We start from the raw sequence: 19729 nt of genomic DNA, 5'->3' as shown, positions 1-19729 counted from the left end.
ACCAACCAACCATCATGTCATGCAAAGCTCTATAGACAGCCTCTCTCTCTTGCTCGCTCTCAGTCACTCTCTCGCTCTCTGAAGAAATGGCACAGGAAATGAGCAAAATTCAACTGTGTCTCATTTAATTTTTTGTCTTTCTTTCTTCAAAAACAAAACCTCAGCTCATTTTTTCTTTTTCTTATAGAAAATGGAAACAAAAAAATTGCCTTGTACAAACATTTAAAAATGACTAACGGCAAAAAAAAACAAAAAACTAAACAAAAAAAAAAAAAAAGGAAATGAAACAAAGAAAGGAAGAAACGCTGTACAGATTAGTAAAGAAAGGGGATTCGTTCTTCCTCTGGACTCGAGTGTGTTAGTGTGTCTGCCTCAGTGCATTGGAATACAGCAGGTAACAAGCTCTCTACGTTTACACTCCACATTTATATACACACACTGAGCTGGCAGAGGAGAGCATTACTGCTGCTGCAGACAAACACAAGTACTGCTATTCTTCAAGTGAAATTCATTGATGGTTTCATGAGCTTTGAAACCTGTTAAAATGTCAAGTTCATGGATGTCAGACAAAAACAAAAACAATTTTTTCCCCTTAAGTCCTGAAAAACAGATTTTTTTTTTTCAACAGTGGTTTTTTGCCCAGCAAAAGATATAAAATAAACAGCGGTGCAGCAAAGATGCATTTAGCCTTTACAAGACCTGGTTGTGTTTCTGAGTTCTGATTTCAGCTTATTTACAGGAGAGACAGGAAGTGAAACAGACCAAATAACACACGTATATAACCTTTCTCAAACACCGGCCCTCTGTGATTATAGCGTCACATGATTTCATGAATAAGATGGTTCTACAAACTGAAAACGCTCATCTGTTTAGACATCCACAGCCACTTCTGCTGAACTGAGAGAGTAAACAATGGCAGAGTTGATAGTGTTCGTCAAACCGTGACCTCGGACACTTCAATGTTCATGATGCACCTTGAAAGTCTTTATATCTTCAGTGTGAGATATCAGAGCCCGGAGAAAAATGCTGAGGAGGCTGCTCTCCTGACAGCAGCTGATATTTACAGTGACTCAGTCTGGACGTGAGTGAGGCAAAAGTTTACACTAAAACTGAAGAGACATCCTGCAGCTCAGTGGAGCTCCTCTGAACCACAGGAGTCTACGGTGGCCCCGAGAGCTCAACACATGCAAACAGACAAAACACTCATTCTGAAAACAGCATCAATTTGACAACACATGCACTGCAAATACTCACAGCACAACAGAGGTGCTTCCAGGGGACACTAAAACGTGATGAACCCGGCTGGGACTCACTTGCATGGATGCATTATATTACATGTATTACCATACATATATGTGCACTTGTTGTTCAATGCTTTTAACTGCAAAAGTCACAAAGCACTGAACAACAGGTGCGTCCCAGCAGGTTCATCACTTTTTAGTGTCCTCTGGAAACATTTCTGTTGTGTTGTGAGTTTTTGCAGCACCTGTGTTGTTGCACATGTCAAAGTGATGAAGATATTTTCTGAATTTGTTTGTGTTTTGTCTATTTGCATGTGTTTTCTTTAGCTGCAGTGTGTCGAGCTCTCAGGGCCTCAGCAGAATTCACTCTTCAGATGTTGCTGAACCTCAGTGTGAACATTTATAAAGATAATAATTCAGACTGGAGGAGACTACGACAGGGTATATGACAGAATCTGAACTGTCCTGATAAAGGTTGATACCTGACAGAAAGCTGAGTTCAGCCCTGAACTCATGTATCAGTGAAAATGTGACGTTTGAAGCACACTCACATTAAATCCCTGGTTTACTAGACACTTTTAAAATGTGATCATTTTGAGATTGGAGACGCTGATGAAGCTCAGGTGATGACTCTTCCTCTCAAAACATATACGCCGTGTGTGACATGACTGTGGCATCCAGTATGGATAGCCTGCACTGATGCCTGAAATAGCAGCAGATCAAGATGTGACTGATTTACGCTACAGCTCATCTACAACAGATTTCTGCACCGCCGTCCCCTCATGACTGTTTTTTTTACTGGATTATTTAGTCTGACGTTGTGCTGATGTGGAGTCAGACGTGGGCAGTGATTCAGGTCACAGTCCAGGAAAATTTGGCTTCTGTGCTTCCTCTTAGTGAACAAATACCTTTTCTAATATCTACACTGCTTTAGGTTTTCTCGGCTGTAATCAGATGCACTTCAGTATCTGAGATCCCTTCTGACTCCATTTCCCAGAGAGCCATCCTGTGGTGGTGTAAGTGGAATAACCTTTTTTTCTGTGACTTCACATTTTGGCATCAGAACTGTCATTTTCTGGACAGCCTGTAGAAGTGTCACTTAGTGGCAGATTCAGAAACATCAGCCTTTAAACTCTAGCTGACCCTTTGTGCAGACGCCCTTTATTTTCCTCTGCTGTGTGGCTCTTTCTACACTTGAAGGCATCACTTTGGTACAAGCATATTGCTCCTTTACATCCACTCTGATTTAGATTCTCCTTTTATGAGCGCCTCACCTCTGCTCTCTCTCTCTCTCTCTATCTCTTTCTCCCTCTCTCTTTCTGAGGAGGACTCAACAGGACACACAGCTGCTGATGCTGCACATTGGCAGTTAACAGGAAGCAAACACAGTCTCTCATCTTCACAAGTTCATGATAAGGGCAGGAGAGAGGTGCATAGGTTAGAAAACACACACTGAGCAGGAAAAAGACAGAAGACGGCAGTTGAAACTGAAATTGTGATAAAAAAAAAAATTGAAACACCCACTCGTCTGCAGTGAGCGACGGCACTGAAGAGTCCCGGTGCCTGAAAACCCGTGGACTGGCTGTGATTGAAGTTCTCAGAAAACACCCCGGGTGTGTTTGTCAGCGCTTCAAGAGTTCACCCGAACTGAACCGAGCTGAGCTGAGCTGAGCTGAGACAGGACAAACCAAACCGGTTTCATGATGAGTCCAAGTGTGCGTTTGTGTCAGTCTGTGTGTGTGTGTGTGTGTGTTATTTGTTGCGCAGCAGCTCCAGCTGGTCCTGGTATTCAGTGAACAGTCTCTGGAATCGCAGGTTTTCACCGATGACGGGTAAAACCTCCCGCAGCAGCTCCCGCTTCCGTAGTCCCTGAACACACAAGACACACAGTGAGCAGCGATAGTTACCGTGGCAACAGAGCACAAGGACAACACAGGACCACAGTCTTCACAATGTGATGCACCAGTTTGAAAATAATTGAAAGGTGGCCTAATATGAAACAATTATTTGATCAACAGAAAATCAAACATGACAAATAGCTGCTGCTGCTGCTGCTGCTGCCAGCCTCTGCAACGTCAGGATTTTAGGGTAAACTTTCTGAAAAGAGTCAGAAATGTGTTGAAGTGAAGATGAAACAAAGTCAACCAGCAAACAGTAGAGTGTTGTTGTCGTACCAGAGTGGTGGGCTCCCAGGATGTGGCTGCAGATTTGTGGACGGGACCCAGCAACTCCTTACAGAGCTCTCTGAGACGATACTCTGAGCCTGGAAAACACACAAACACACACACACACACACACACACACACACACACACACACACACACACACACTTTTAAGTTCCTTGTGTCTGTAGAAAGTGTGCAACCTTTAGGAAGTGACGGTTCAGTACCTTCGTTGACGAGGAAGCGGGCGTAGATAAGCAGCCAGTAGCGATACTCCTGCGCTGACTGCAGAGTCAGAGCAGACGCCAGCTGATTCTCCAGGAAGGCCAACGTCATGCTCTGCTGCAGGTGGTGGGGGGTGGAGGAGAGGCGGGACGCCAGCCGACCGGCACTGCAGGAACCAGACAGAGTTTTTTTTTTTTACTGTGTTGGCCTGAATATACATTTTTTTTAGTATTTGTTTCCCTGGAAATTAGGTTTGAAAAGTGGGGGTTGTCTTATGCATCTTATGTGTGTTATCTGGAGTAAGAGACGCTGGTGTAAGAAGGGGAGATTAAATACTGTCGTACTTGAGGTTGCGTCCCTGCATTACAGCCAACGGCCCTGAAGACACAGGTGCATCATGGGTAGGTAGGCAGCTCCTGAAGTCAGCACACTGGACCAGAGAGTCTCCTTTATCTGCTATCAGAGTCCTGAGAGAGACAGAGGACAGTTCTTCAAGTTTATACTGGAAATCAATTAGTCAGTGTATTTGATGTATGTGTTACAGGTTAAAGGTCCCATCCAGGCTAAAGGTAGATCTCCATGGGTTTTTAGATTATAAAGCAGGTCTAGGTTCTATATTAATACTGTCAAAGTATCAAAGCCTCAGTCCACAGAGAAATGCACACAGCCTGTATTCAGAAACTGAGCCTTAAAACCAGCTGTCAGGACTTCTGGAACTTTGTGATGTCACAACAAAGCAGTCACTGCTCTCAACCATGCTTCCAGTCTCGCCCACCTGGACTCACCATCCAACCGTGCAGGATTTGGTTTCTCTTAGTGTTTACCTGAGATCTGCTCTATTTTTATTTGGAGATATGAAAGTATTTATATTAACTGCCTACTAAGTGCCTTGGGAAAATGTATATTAGGATTGGATGCTATACAAATAAAATTGAACTGAACCAACCTAAAAATTCTAAAAAGCAAACAGACAAACACATAAACAAGTCACGGTCCAGTGTCTCACCATGTCTCCAGTGAGGAGCTGAAGCAGTACGACTTCCCGTTGGACAGTCCGATGACTGGAACTCCCTGCTGAGTCAGCAGAGACTGAGACACTGTGGTGTCAGCACCTGCACACACAAACAAAATGTTGTTCAGGGAGAGGAACACCACTGGATTCTGCAGATACAAAATGTTATTCTAGTCAGTGTGTGATGTGGTTGGAAACGATCTCATCTCCATAATGAAAACAACCCGGAGAGGAACATTCAGGTGTTAAACATACTTTTAAAGGAACTGTTCAGCATTTCAGGAAATACATGTTTGCTTCCTTTCTATCAGTTAGATGGATCAGTCTCAAGTTTAACAGGCAGAGACAGAGAGATTATATCCACCCCTACCAAGATTATTCTAATAAGTTTTGTATTTCATCATCAATAAACAATCTCATGTGAACAAAATCAGTTCAACGGTCCCATATCTTCCTGTGTTTTATTTATTTATTTTCATTATTCTTTCTGGCTTTTTTATGACTTTATTTATAGGTACAGTGAGAGAGACAGGGAAGCTGGGGAGAGAGAGAGGGGATGACATGCAGCAAAGGGCCGCAGGTCGGACCTGAACCTCGGGCTGGGGCTATGACTAAACCTTAATGCTTTACCAGGTGAGCCACTGAGGTGCCCCTCCTGTGTTTTATTTGAAGTGTTGATATCCATAAGAAGGTATATTACATATATATAATTAGTATTAATACTTTCATATCTCCTCTCTCAAATAAAAATATATCAGATTTCAGGTAAACACTCAGACACCCAAATCCTGCAAGGCTGGATGGTGGGTCTAGGTGGGCGGGGCTTGGGGCATAGCTGAGGGCGGTGACTGCTTTGTTGTAAGTTACAGAAGCCCTGACAGCTCATTTTAAGGCTCAGTTTCTGAATACAGGCTGTGTGCATTTCTCTGTGGACTGAGGCTTTGAGACTTTCATAGTATTAATATAGAACCTAGACCTGCTTTATAATCAAAACACATGGACATCTACCTTTATACAATATTTTAATAAACTCTGAAGCTCTGAAAGAACACATTTTAAGGTGGTGAAGAGATCAATCTTCTTAAATCTGATCAGTCTATAAAAACTATTTTCTCCTCATTGTGAAAGAAAAGAGCTTAAAAAAAACCTGTTGCTGCTGCTCCAATGTTCATTCATGATTTCATCTTCCCAGCTTCCTCATGGAAGGAAAGCAGATAAGTGTATTTCCCACAGTGTTTGATGAATCATTCCTGTGTCGTCATGCTGCAGTTTCTCACCTGATAAAATGGTCAGCAGAGACTCGTTCTTCACCAGCGCCTTCTGTTTCTGAACGTCCCTGCATAGACACAACAAATCATAAACTCACTACTGCCGTTCTACAAGAAAACACTCAAATTCAAACTGCCTATCAACTGGCACAGAAGATAAAGACATCCGTAACATCCTAAACACTATATTAACTCCACAATAAATCACTATATCGATCTCAGTGCAAAAATCATCATGATATTTCTAACAAAACATGTGAGCTCTGACCAGACGGAGAGCGTCGCTCCAGCAGTCAGAGCCATAACGAAGTGGCCCGAGCAGTGCAGCGCTGACACGGGTGTGCCCAGCTGGATGGCAGGAAGGAGCCGCCGCCCACAGGAAGAAAACACTGACAACATCCTGTCCTCGCAGGCGACGGCAAGGATGTCACTGAGGGAGAGGAAGAGCAGGGAACAAATCTATTTAGTGTTTGGTCCATTTATTTATACAACTTTCTGAACCACTTCAATCATGAGTTCATGATATGAAACACATTCGTCCACAACAGCTTAATTAAATCAATTCAAGTGTAAAGACAAACTGGATCTGTATGAAAACAGCAGAGGTGTGAGCGGAGCCTCCCACCTGCTCCCTGCAGCCGTCACCACCGAGCTGGGCAGCAGCGTGTTCCAGTCTCGTCCGTCTCTGGAGCATCGCAGCTGGCTGAGCTTCGAACCCGCCACCAGCGACACCTCGTTCTCCACCTCCAGGAACACTGACGGCTCCATGCTCACCTACACACACACACACACACACACAATTTCCATTTCTAGCAGAACAACAATGTAAGAATTGGACTTGAATTACTGGTCAATAATAAAATCAACGTTGACACGCAGCTTATTTGATCTGATCTGTGCAGCTTCACCCAAACCAACTGTATCAGTCAGATGCATGAAAATCCTTCAAGAGCAACTGCAGTTTTCTAAACTGCTACACAAACTATGGGAGCATCAGGAGTTATGGGTAGAAGAAGACACTGAAAACACAGTATCAAACACTGGTAGCCTGTACAATCGTTACATCAGGTTATTTCATTTCAACAGATGCAGTTGGGTTTTCAGATCATTTGACAAGGCAATATTATGCAAAAATGAAATGGAAACACTTTGTCCACATTTAAGTCACATGACATGGCTTGAGTAGTAACATGACATCCAAGGACACTGGGGAATATCATCTCCCAAAAATCCCTGATACATGGCTGATGCCAGATATGAGGTGTCATTTCATGCACCAGATGCCCTCATCGCCTGTGATTAAATATGACAACAGCTGTTGTGGTGGATGCAATCGTCCCAACACTTAGCAGATAATGGAAATCCACATCTTTATCTTTCTCAATATCAAAAACACACGTTTTACTCTTTTAATCATGTATGAAGTTTCTTGTATCTTGTTACTTGTGCAAATATATAAACTAAAACAAACCAAATATATCACTTCAGTTTGATTTCAGTTAGTTCTGAGTTCAGGTGGAGAAAGGGAACAAAGGTAAAATTTCACCAACCAGTTTCCTGCAGCAAACTGTACGTAAAAGTGCCTCTAAAAATAAAATCAGTTCTTCCTGGTGAACACAAACACTGAATCCACCAGCAGCCAACACAAATAATCAAACACACAAAAGCTGACACACAGTCACAGTGTGTTACCTGAAGACTGAAGGCCTTCTGTGTACTTGGTGTTGGTAGTTTGAGAACAGCGACAGGAGCTGGAGGAGCTGCCACCCTGCTGGTCTCCCGCTCTGCTGGAGGAGTTATCTGACAGGACAAGGGAGGACAACACACTCATTTATCTTCCTCTGCTGCTCCAAGGACATCTGCACAAAAGCAGCTTCTACTACACTTTTTAAACACTACTTGCTTTTTAATTTAAAGCCTGTTTTTCTTTAAATAACTCAAAATGTAATACATGTCTCATACACACACAACCTTAATAGGCTCCTCCTTTTGTTTATCACCTGAGGGAAGGGTTGGGCAATGGTAGCTGCCAACTTGTCTTTCCTGGGCCGTCCTTTTTTCCTCTTCTCCACCACCTCTCCTGCATCCATCAACAGCTCCGGTTTCCTCTTGCCAAACGCCAGGTTTTTGTTGATGGCGGCCATCTTGTCCTCGCTGTCGCTGCTGGTGTCTTCTTTGGTTTTCACGTCTTTCAGGGTGGAGATGGCATCTTTTGGCCTGTTGGAGCGACAGAAAAGTCTCAGTTTGTCTCTTCTCTTTGGTCTGCCTCACTTTTTTTCATATCTACCACACTTATACTGAGACCTTTCTAGAGGTGTGAGTCCAGCGGTGGAGGAGATGGCAGCTGTGACACCCGGCGTGGCCTTTGACCTCTCTGTGAACCTGGAGTCCAAAGCTTTCATTGGCTCGATCTTGGAGGCAGAGGTGAGCAGCAAACTGGATTTCACACTGGAACACAAGGAAACCAGAGAATGAGGAGGGGATGAGAAGATGAAGGATGATACGACTGAAGGAGGAAGACGAGGGAAGGATGATAAAGAGTTGGGAGTGGAATATTTGGTTCAGACACAGATAGAACATTTAAAAAAAACAGAGGGTAGAAGAGAAAACAAAAGTAAGTGCTCCCTCTCCAGATGGTCTGTCTGCGTACCCATCCTTGTTGTCCTCCAGGCCTTTGGCGGTGCTCCCGGCTGGAGGTGAGGTGAGCATGGGGTCATGGCTGGGCCTCAGCCCCAGCGAGGAGGCCTGTCCTGGGCTGGAGTCGGAGCTGAGCTGAGGGGTGAGCTGACTGGACATGGAGGAGCCCGAGGGCAGGATGGGAACGCTGTTGAACAGAGCTGGGGAGAAATCCCTGCAGAGACAGAGGGACGGTGATCTTCTACTCAGCTGTCGTGTAAATGAAGGTTATCAGCTCTGTCCACCAATGAAATGTTTTCCTACCCCGTGTCCAGCTGAGCGATACACAGCGGTGTGATTCGTCTTCTGCCGTCCGCCGTTCTTGTCTCCACCTGCTTCTTCAGAAGGTTCTGCAAGAGGATGAAATAATACATCCAAGAAAGTCAAGATCCAAACATTAACAACACTTTGTGCTGCTTTAGAGCGACACACTTCAGTCTCCCACCTTCCTGATGTCCTCCAGAGACTCTCCGTTCATCACGCTGTTCAATTTCGGGGCTGAGGATTCGGGCCCGGCGCTGCCAGGTCCGGAGTTGGCCTGGGCCGAGCTCTGTCGCTCCTGCTGGTATTTGAGCATCTCTGGGTTCTCGATGATGGTGGTGGAGAGCTGAGCCTCAGTGCTGGTTATAGCCAGACTCTTGCCGTAGATGTTCTGGTGGATGCTGTTCTGTACGTCAGAGGGAGAGAGAGAAGAGGTTTGATTTGGGTTCTTAATGCACTGGATTCAATGATGGAGGGAAGGACGGCATCCAAACTAGAAACAGAGACCTGTGGGGAAAACCAGAGCTTCCAATTTCTGTTCCAGAAGTTAGAAAACTACATTCAAAATCCTACTGATGTTCGTAACTACACTAAAAACAAAAAATCCAGCTGTGAAGCAGAGACTCTTTCAACAGTTTGTGGTTTGACTTGCTTTGAAGACAAACAATCTAATATTTTTTAATCAATATTCATGCCTATTGCAGCCTTTAACGAACACCATCTCCCATTAGCCCTTGATGTTATCAGGCTGAATCCCACAGCTCAACAGTAGAGGTGAGTCCAGGTCAGGACTGAGCACTGAAAGCTGAAAAAGAGTCCATGAGTTTTATGGATATCGATGACACCAGGTAGCTGCACAACTGTTGTTTCTTCATATGAGTTGTAGTTTTTCTGTGCTCACTAATAATTATTCAACTTAAATCGTGACGGAAGCTAAATGAGAGTTGGCACTGAGTTACTGAAGCTAGTGGAACAGAGGCCAAACCTGGCAACAATGTCACAACTTCAGCTCTCTGTGAACAAGAAGAAAATAATATGTAATGTTCTTTCTGATTGACACTGACAAGCCACCCAGGGCCTGTAAACAAGTCACATGACTCAGGTGACATGGGTTTGAAGAAGGGAAGTTCACATCACAACACACTGGCTGGAACTAGTGTTGCAACAAACAGAAGAGGGGAAAGACCTGAGGTAAATGATGCTGAGATGAGACTGAAAACAGGATTTAGTCTGATTTAAGAAATCTTTTGTGCTGGAAACATATTTGTGTTTGCAGCCTGATGTGAGTACATGATGTTTGTCTTACCTTCTCCTCCTCGCTCAGCGGGTCTCCCAGTTCGTCCAGTGAGAAGTCCAGATAGGCCACAGTGCCGTCCATCGAGCACACCAACATCCCCAGACCTGTCAGAGTCCTGACACAGACACACATTAAACTCAGAGGTGGGTGTGTATGGGTGTAACATTACCAGTGATCTCATAACCCTGTGAAATTGTGGATAGATGAATAGAGCTGTACAATGTGGCAGCGTCACTATTGTTCCAGTTACTGCAACAAAAAAAAAAAAAAACTATGAAAAGCCAATATTTGTGTTGTGTCAGTGTAAAGTCTTTTCGACAGGCTGACAAGCTGAAGGAAAGAGACACTACAGACACACAGTGCCTGTCTTTACTCACCAGGAGATGTCCATAATTGATTTATCAAAAAGATCATGAATGACCACCAGAGGGCGCTTCAGTGAGGTCAGCTGGAGAGGAGACAACAGGCCAGGTTAGTGCTGTCACGATCACACTACAGGGTTAGGAGTCATTTCAACACAGTTCCACATAATTACACTTGTTTATACTAAGATTTATATGTGGGCTTTATTGAAACTATCAATGACAAAAGCTATGGCAGCCATGGGTGTTTGTTCCCACCACCATGATGTTTTTTTATGTAATCAAAAGTTTTAAAGTCTTAAAACAGCGTTTTAAAATGAAAACGATCTCTGTCCAGACGACTGCATCAGCTCTGTATCAGAAACGATCTGCGTCCAGACTAACACACCTGAAAACACATTCATATGAAGCAGGTCGTCTCCTCTCAGTTGCACTCAGCTGATTAGTTGTACAAAATACTACAAACAAGGAACAACTGTAGTGTTAAAATGCAGAATGTAACTGCCAAGACAACAAGTTAGTGTTACTTTCACCACTGGTAGTTGTGGCTGATAAGACCCAATCAGGGAGTGACTGGGTGTGACTATGTCATCGTTTCGTTTCAGTTCAGACTACAACGCGGCCCCTGGTCCAGAACTCTCAGTTTTCATCGGTTGAAAATTCCCTTGTAGTGTGGACGAAGCCACAAACACTATGAACAAGAGTGAGCCATGAAATCTGCAACTCAACCTGCATCCCTGTTACTGACTTTAAGTTTTACCATCTTCTACACTCTTTAAAACAACCTGAGGTGTGAACTGACCCAGACAGAGAGCGACCGGTCTTTGCTGCCCACAGCGCAGCAGCAGTACGGACAGCTGGGTTTGGGAGAGCTGCCGTTCTTCTGCTTCTTCTTAAAGATCTTTGGATTGAATTTCTACAGAGACAGAAACCAGACCCATCAGTTAGCAGAAAGGACTGGGGTGAAGTACGTCTTTAAAGAATGAACTTGTGGATAAAACTCCCTTACCACCACGGTGACGGCTTTACGGTGGCCCACAAAGTCCATGTTGGTCTTCCAGCCGTCTCTCTCCACGATCTGAGCGGTGGGGCCGGAGTTGTTCATGGCGTGAGCTGACACCAGGTACTGACCATCTGGAGACCAGGACAGACGCAGGACGTGGGTCGTCCCGCCGCACTGAGACACAGAGACATTATTCAGACCCTCATGAGTGAAACTGTGCATGTGGTAGAATATACAGACGTGTTAACTTAGAACAAACTCCGGAATAAATGAGTGAAATCACATAACGAACACATGTAGTTATATCATAGCAACTCAGTTCAGTTTCATTTATATGGCACCAAACCATAACATAGTTGATCTCGAGGCACTTTACAGACCCCAGTGTCAGCTGTAACACAGCTCACAGTGTTTTCATACCTCACTGAAGGGTTTGGTGATGTTGGCCTCCATCTGCCAGTCCAGTGTCCTCCACACTTTGAGGCTGTGGTCGTCAGCCTGGGAGGCGATGTATTTCCCTACTGGGTCCCACGTCAGACCTTTAACAAGCCCAGTGTGTCCTCGCAGACAAGTCACCATCTCTGGAGACACAAAGAAGACAGATGGGACATGAATAAAGAGCTGCCAAGAAAGAAATGCTCTGCTGACAGCTTCCACTGGAGAGAGGCTTAATAATAAAAATACTGAAAAAGGCAACCTTCAAATAAATAAAAAAAAAAAAAAACCCCTGACATATCAAGTACCAAATAATATTAGGACAATCACTCAGTTAAAAGAAAATTTATCAATTATTTTGATAATAAAATAATCTTCAAATATGAGGATTTGCTGCTTTTCTTTGTCTTGTGTGAGAGAAAACTGAGTATTTAGGTTGTGTCATATGAAATGACTTTATGATGTCAGCTTGGGCCTTAGGAAATTTTAATGGATTTTAAAAGTTATTGACCAAATAAATAAAACAAAAAAAAAAACTTCCAATTTCCACCTCTTGGTTGTATGCCTCTATAACCCAGCCAAGTTGCAGGAAATATGATCACAATCTCCTTCCTGAGCTACAGCATCAGTGTTTTTGCAGAACATTATGTTGTTTTAGGGAAGCTGACCTTTGACCTTTTTGATATAAGATGTCATCACTTCATTTAATCAGTTCATCCTTAAGTCTCACAAATTTTTGTAACAGATGTAATGAAATTCCCTCTGGGTGTTCCTGACATATTGCATTCACAAGAACGTGAGGTCACCCTGAACTCTGACCTTTGACCACCAAAATCTAATCAGTTCATCCTTTAGTCAAAGTGAACATTGCTGATGCTGTATGCACGTATAGATGGACAGACAGCCTGAAAACATAATGCCTCTGGCTCTGCATGTCCCCGGCGAGGAGGCATAAAAATAACAGTAACCGTTCAGTGCAGCCTTGTTGCAGCTGCAGTATAAACTGCAACAGAGAACTCAAAGAGGGTTATTTAGTATTTTGGATTTTTCAGCAAAAAGGAATCATTTTTATAAACACTTTACACTGTTATGTATAGGATCTAAAAATTGATCATTTTGGCATCATCTGGTGAGAGTATTAAGAATAACAGAAGAAAACAGGGGCAACGTGCACAACTCCAAGTCCTGAGCAGGTCACTGAATCTGTTACACAGTCACACGATTACAAGTCAACAAGGCAAAGAAGATGCCAAAAATAAATATCAAGACTATTTGAGCAGGCGTCTCCTTTATTAAGAATAATAGTATGGCAGTCTTTCAGCTGAACTAAACTAACCGACTGTAGTTTCATATTTACCATACAAACAGGAAATTGATTAAAGAAGTGTATTTTCCTATATATTTCATTGCCATTGATATGGCAGCTCTTTATATTCAGCTGATGAGCACTGGTGTGACACATTCTTAGTTTTTTCTTTTAGTTTTGCAAGCAATACATTTTAAAAGGTAAAAGCACCTTTGAACTGTTTCCCTCCATTTTTTTTTAGCAATGATGCTACAGACACGGTGCTACAGCCTCTGGGGTTGGCGTCAGGCGAGTCTCCTACCTGGGAATTTGCGAGCGTTCCAGATGACAATGGTGTTGTCAACGCTGCACGAGGCAAGCCACATGTCATGAGGAGACCACGCCACGTCCATCACATCTACAAACAGAACACGCACTGAAATCAGGGCCTGAGTCTAGAGATGTGTTACTGGTTGAAATACACTGGTTAAGATACTTGTGTGTATGAAGAAGGTCTGTGATGTGTATAGATGTGTTTTTGTGTGTGTTAATGTGTACATCTGCATGACCGTGTGTTTTTCCTTGTGCATATATTTAAGTGAGTTTTGTTCGGGTCTAACCTCCTGTGTGATTCCTCAGGATGGTGACACACCTCCACTGCTCCACATTGGCCAGCTTACTGCTGGACCCGAACACCGTGCTCGGACCGATGAACCTGCAGCGAAACACACAGTCACCACCAGCTCTGACTGCTCAACACAAAAACACACAAACCTGAAACATTTTCCACTCAAATGAAAACACTTTCTGTGGTGCAAACAGCGAGAAATTTATATAAAAAAACAAAATCTTTTTCGAAAATCATAGCTGGACTGGAACATAAATGTACCATCTGTATCTGGAGGTTGTGTGTGAGTGTGTGTGTTTGTGTGTATACATACGCCGCTCTCCTCCACACCATGACCAGCTTGTCATCTCCTCCTGATGCCAGATACAGCCCGTTGTTAGACCAGCGCACACAGTTCACACATGCTGCAGGGACAAACACTTGTGTTAACTCTGGTTATAAATAAAATTTGTACAGATTTGTGCCGAGGAGGTTGTCTTATTAAATTTGACTGCTTATACATTTGGTCCTTTGACACCACAGCAGTTTGTGTTTTTGTTCGCAGTATCGCAGGACAAAGTTATTCGAATGTGTCTCGAAGAAAAACTATCAGGACTAAGATTCAAACCAGCAGCTACCTCATCAGATTCTGCTGGAGCATCACGACTGTTCCTTTTCACAGCACAAGTACAGACACTAGATGTAAATGTCGCTGCACTAGTTGTTGAACTCAAAGTTGTGGAATAAAAATGAAACAAAGAGCAGTGGTCTGTAAAAGAAGAGGAGCCGTTTCGGCCTCTTCGCTGTAAAAGGAAAACAGGAGTGAAGCAGGACTTTGACAGAGATGTGTTTTGACAGAAATGTGTTGTTTATAAAATCAATCAGTATCAAAGATTAATAATAAGAATAAGAATAATGAGACTTTTCAATAGCACTTCAGAGATATAGGGAAGGGGCAGCCCAAGCCTGGCCTTAAAAGAATTTTAAAATCAATCCTAAAATAAACAGACAGCCAGTGTAGAGATGCTAAGACTGGAGTGATGTGAACATATTTTTTTGGACCGAGTTTGGAGCTGAGCTGCAGCATTTGAACTACCTGTAGGCGGTGGATTGATTTCTGCCTGAGACATGTACACAGGGAGTTACAGTAGTCAAGGCAGGAGGAAATAAAAGCATGGATGAACTCTCCGATCTGTGGCTGAAACAAATGACTTGACCTTGGCTATATTTCTCAAATGATACAAATATGGCTGCGCAACTGTCTTCACCCAGGATCCAAGACACAAAACCTGATCAAAGTTTACGCAATTATTCAAAATTACTAAATGAGGTCAATACTAAGGTGGAAGAGTACAAAGGGGGAATTCTAATAAATACAATAATACATGTAATTTTTTGTAGAAGTGGTCTCAATCCTCACTGACAACATTCCTGGTGTGTTTGTGGTCAGATGTCAGGGGTGGGTAGCACTGCTGGTAAACTGTTTATCTTTTATCTCTGCTTATCTGCTCAAGTCACTGTCTATTTGTGATCTTTTCCCTGTCTGTTTATGGGCATATACAGCTACTGAAAATAATACATCAAGAAAACAATGCCGTTTTCTTCTTGTAGCATCTCATCTCATTGATTTTCTGATATGAATCAGCCTGTAGCCAGTTTCTGTCTGTGCTGCTGACAGTGACATCATGACAGAGGTCAGAGTCAGTGAGGACCGAGCAGATGGACGCTTCAGTAGTGTGTATGTTCTGCTCATGTCTCACATCTGGTGTGAATTCTCAGTGACAGTAAACTTCTCACTGAGAGCTGGAACGGGCAGTGTATAAAGACACAAGTAACTTCACTTTTGGAATGTATAAGAAGTTATTTAACCCACAGTTATTCATCAGTCAGTGCTACTGACAAGAATAATGTTCTATCATATTCTCATGAAGGGCCTTATGCCTTACATGCTAACAGAGTGAAAGTGGTGGAAATCTTCCTTCAGGTTAAACAATGGAGGTTCCCTCACCAAATGTTTCTAACTGAATTAAAGGTCCCATTTTATTTGAAGTGTTGATATCCATAAGAAGATATATATTTCGGTTTTAAGAACCAAAAAGCATCTCAATGTAGTTTTACATCTCCTCTCTCTGACTTTTCACTGTAGATCCAGTAACAACAGGTCGCTGATTGGCTGTTTTCTAAATGATCGAATGATAATATAGCAGATTTCAGGTAAACAGAAAGAGAAACCATATCCTGCAAGGCATGGCTGAGGGCTGTGACTGTCAAAGTTCCAGAAGTCCTGACGGCTGGTTTTAAGGCTCAGTTTCTGAATACAGGCTGTGTGCATTTCTCTGTGGACTGAGGCTTTGATACTTTGACAGTATTAATATAGAACCTAGACCTGCTTTATAATCAAAAAACACGTGGACATCTCACTTCAAACAATATCAGACCTTTAAACTCTCACAGACCATACAGTACATCCACCTTAGCCGTTTTGTTTTTACTCTGTCGAGTTGGCAGCAGCAGAAGTGTTTGTTGCATTTAGCACACTGCAAGTGTTGTTCATAGTAAAGCTGAATACGTTTTAGAGGACACAGTTTCCTAAACACAGAAGTACCTGATGAACTGTTCACATGAGTAAATTAATCAACAAATACATCAACTAATCAAACATTTCTACATTCAACAAGAAAACTAATACAGATATGGCTGGTTACCTAGGTGATTGTCCATCTGGCAAAGCATTTTGGGAATATTTTCGTTCTTCTCGTCCTCCTCTCTGAGGACCGGTGCCATGTTCCAGATCATCACCTTTCCAGAATCCTCTCCTGAAAACAAATCCAACATTTAAAAAAAAACTAATAAAAACACACAACCCACACACCCCCGATCCCTTTTTTATGACAGAATGAGCAAGACTGTTTTAATTTGAAAATCCTACATGTAGAGAGACAGATGAGGAACCTGTTTTTAAACATTAAAAAAATCAAGAATTGGACACTAAGAATGGATCTTAAATGACAAACGTCCATTTCAGCTCAACAGCCCAAAACAGTGAAGCAGCTTCAGTGATAGATGATGTGAATAACAGGACTGGTCATTACCTTGTCCACCAGTTGCAAATTTTGTTCCATCTGGGTGAATGTCAACTGAAAATATGGGTTTGCCTGTAAAACACAACACATAAATCAACATTAAATGATGTTAGTCCCCACTTTAATAGATTCATACAGCAGACAGAGAAACAGATACAGTGGACTGATATTGTAGAAAGATAACGAAAAATAGTTGAGGACAGAGGAGTTGTACTGCCTCTACTTTGTAAGATGACAATAAACTGAATTGAAGAGAAAAAGTTGTTCAGGGAGAAAACATTAAATGGGACACATTTCGGCACAACACAGAACAAAGCAGTGACCTGTTTGTTTTTGAGCACGCTTCGTACTGTTGGCCCGATGGAAAATTCCTTTACTTTTCTGTGATTTTCCACAGCTAAGTCAGAACACGTCTGTGATGTGAAACTGTTCTTTCTCTCCTAGTTCTGTTAGTGACTGTGGATTAGCTCGACATGCACTCTAGGACTTCTCTGTCAAAGATACTATTTATGAAAATCCTCTTAAAATACTCTGATAATATTTTTAAGTCTCCAACTCAGTCTTTTTGTAACACAGCTAAGCTGCATAACCTTTAAAAATGTCAAAACCAGTTGCCAGTTGTTTTCTATATAATTTCTATTTACCTGACCTTAATAAAGAACATATGAGGAGAATGCTCAAGAGAATGCAAGGAGTAAACATGCAGCAATAAAAACACCTAACTGTTCATGTTCAACAGTAAAATAGAGAGACAACAAGCAGGATACATCACAGACTAAGTCACTGGAAAATTCTGTCCATCCATTAACAAGTAATCAGGTTAATCTGCTGCTGGAGCTGCGGAAAAAGTGGTTTCGGAAAGTGTGAGAGCTGCTGCTGTTTGCTTATATACGTCTCTACGTCTGATTTTGTTTTAATTGTTGTAATTATTGTTCTGAAATGATCAATCAAGCAAAAACATGGAAACAACTCGCTGGTTCCAGCTTCACATCTGTGAGAATTTGCCTGCTTTTCTGTGTTTTATATTATGATGAGTATCGTTAAGGTTTGGACATTAGTTGATTAAAAAAAACAATATATTAATCATATATTAGTAGAACTATTAATGACGAAGATAATCAGTTTTTGATTAATTGATAATAAAAATAATCAGTATTTGCTTTGAAAGCATTAGTTCTGAATCACTTATCAAAAAAAAAACAAAAACAAAACATCTGCTGGTTGCAGCTTTGCTTTTCCCCATTACCTGTTTTACTGTATTTCATTGTTTCAGTGCAACCTCTTCATCTGTGTCAATATTTGTCTTATTTAAATTATTTCCTTGTCGTTTTATGTAAAATACTTTGCATCTCATGTATGAAATGTGCTGTACAAATAAAGTTTATTAATATTAGTCCTTATTTTAATCTCTAAGGATCTGCTTGCCGTCTTCGTTTCATATCACTGTAAATAATGTCAGTTACGGACCGTTGGCAAAGATAAAAATGTATCTGGACATATCACTTGCCCTTTTGGTTTTCTGGCATATTGTGATGGGACATTTGCAACTTTACAGGATGTTTCACAGACTAAATGACTAATCTTCAAAACAAATTGCTGAAATTTGTGACATTAGTCGATAGCTGCAGCCTACATTCAGGCCATTTCTCTGACGGTTAACTTTCCAAACTGACAGCTCGGGGTTTCGCAGACACTTTTTTTTAGCTCCATGTCAAGCTCCTTCATCGTCGCTAAAATAACACGTGTTTGCTAAAATGTCGCTGAAATGTTGTAAATGTATTAATCAATTAGTCGCTTTCAGAAAGCAACTTAGACTTGGGTCATTTGGCAGGTAAGTTAGCTAACGTCAGGGCATCCGAGCTAGCCGGGAGGGGGGGGCTAACTAGCTAGCTAGCTACGGACAGCAAACATTAATACATTTGAAAGACAGAGTAGTGATACTGTTAATGATAAAGAAAACATCAGGTGTGTGTGTTCGCTTGTTGAATTAAGTCTGGTTTGTGAGCGACTAATAACTGACAAACAAGTCAAACAAGTGTCGACCACCATCATGCCTCCTTATCAATTCACCCCCCTTCGACAACAAAAGCCCAACTTGGTCCAACAGATTCCTGCACAAGCTTACCGTTGTGGCTCACCCAGCTCGGCTTCAGCAGCTTCATTTTCAACCCGATTTAAAAACAATTTCCTCCGATTTAATTTTCAACAAAAGCCCATCCAGCACTCAGTTCAGCTGGAGTACTAACGCTAACCCCCCTCCCTTTGTCTCAAACTCTGCCCGACACTTTGCTGTTTTTGTGGTTCAACTCCATCTCTGGAGGCAGCATCCCCAAGTCTCCGAGCCCGAGCAGCAGCGGCAGCACACCGGAGGAACACACGGACGACGATCGAGGTGACACCGCGCAGTTAGGAAGCGTTTCCGTTATTTTTGACCGCGGACAGGAAAAGCGTGCAAGGTAGCTGTCACAATAGTTCCGCAGGGTGCAGACTTGTAAAACATGTAATACAAGGTAATATTCGGCAATAATTTTTCTTGAATTTCATGTTGTTGTTTACTTTTTTTTTTAGCGAAATTAAGTAAACCTGAGACCAAAAAAACAACAAATTTGTCACGTCGGCGGAAAATTAAACTGACAGAGCTCTTATTTTGAAACATCATATAAGTTGTAGTGCGCAAACTCAGAATTTAAACTGCCAAGAACAGGATAGATGGATAGATGGATGTAAAATGTCAAGGAGAAAAGAATAAAGTCCAAGACTTATGGTTTTATGACATCATTAATACGTATTTTGTTTAAAATGTTTACATTGA

General features: G+C 42.2%; 1 protein-coding gene across 1 annotated transcript; it reads right to left on the bottom strand.

Moving 5' to 3' along the window:
* Nucleotides 1–104: 104 nt before the first annotated feature.
* hira (histone cell cycle regulator a) lies at nucleotides 105–19671 on the bottom strand. Its single transcript, XM_071483881.1, has 25 exons — nucleotides 19043–19671; nucleotides 16927–16989; nucleotides 16540–16650; nucleotides 14169–14259; nucleotides 13848–13942; nucleotides 13550–13645; nucleotides 11928–12088; nucleotides 11514–11681; nucleotides 11307–11420; nucleotides 10520–10590; nucleotides 10152–10257; nucleotides 9030–9251; nucleotides 8849–8934; nucleotides 8559–8759; nucleotides 8213–8356; nucleotides 7909–8125; nucleotides 7601–7708; nucleotides 6534–6682; nucleotides 6177–6338; nucleotides 5918–5976; nucleotides 4635–4740; nucleotides 3973–4095; nucleotides 3631–3794; nucleotides 3416–3504; nucleotides 105–3110 (listed from the first exon to the last, which is right to left on the bottom strand). Exons 1-25 carry the CDS (start codon nucleotides 19077–19079, stop codon nucleotides 2994–2996), a joined length of 3060 nt encoding a protein of 1019 aa, XP_071339982.1. The 5' UTR covers nucleotides 19080–19671; the 3' UTR covers nucleotides 105–2993.
* Between the last annotated feature and the right edge of the window lie 58 nt (nucleotides 19672–19729).

Source organism: Trachinotus anak, unplaced genomic scaffold (genome assembly GCF_046630095.1).
Source record: "Trachinotus anak isolate AG129_WGS33_773 ecotype Australia unplaced genomic scaffold, CSIRO_AGI_Tana_v1 ptg000008l, whole genome shotgun sequence".
NCBI lineage: Eukaryota > Metazoa > Chordata > Actinopteri > Carangiformes > Carangidae > Trachinotus > Trachinotus anak.
This window is presented reverse-complemented; position numbering and strand designations above follow the sequence as displayed.

Excerpts from the sequence above, each read along its gene's own strand:
- hira (XM_071483881.1), bottom strand. The coding sequence starts at position 19,079 with ATGAAGCTGCTGAAGCCGAGCTGGGTGAGCCACAACG. Across the intron at positions 10,591-11,306 it reads ACCGGTCGCTCTCTGTCTGG|CTGACCTCACTGAAGCGCCC; the intron begins GTCAGTTCACAC and ends TCTCCTCTCCAG. Across the intron at positions 10,258-10,519 it reads TCAATTATGGACATCTCCTG|GACTCTGACAGGTCTGGGGA; the intron begins GTGAGTAAAGAC and ends TGTCTGTGTCAG.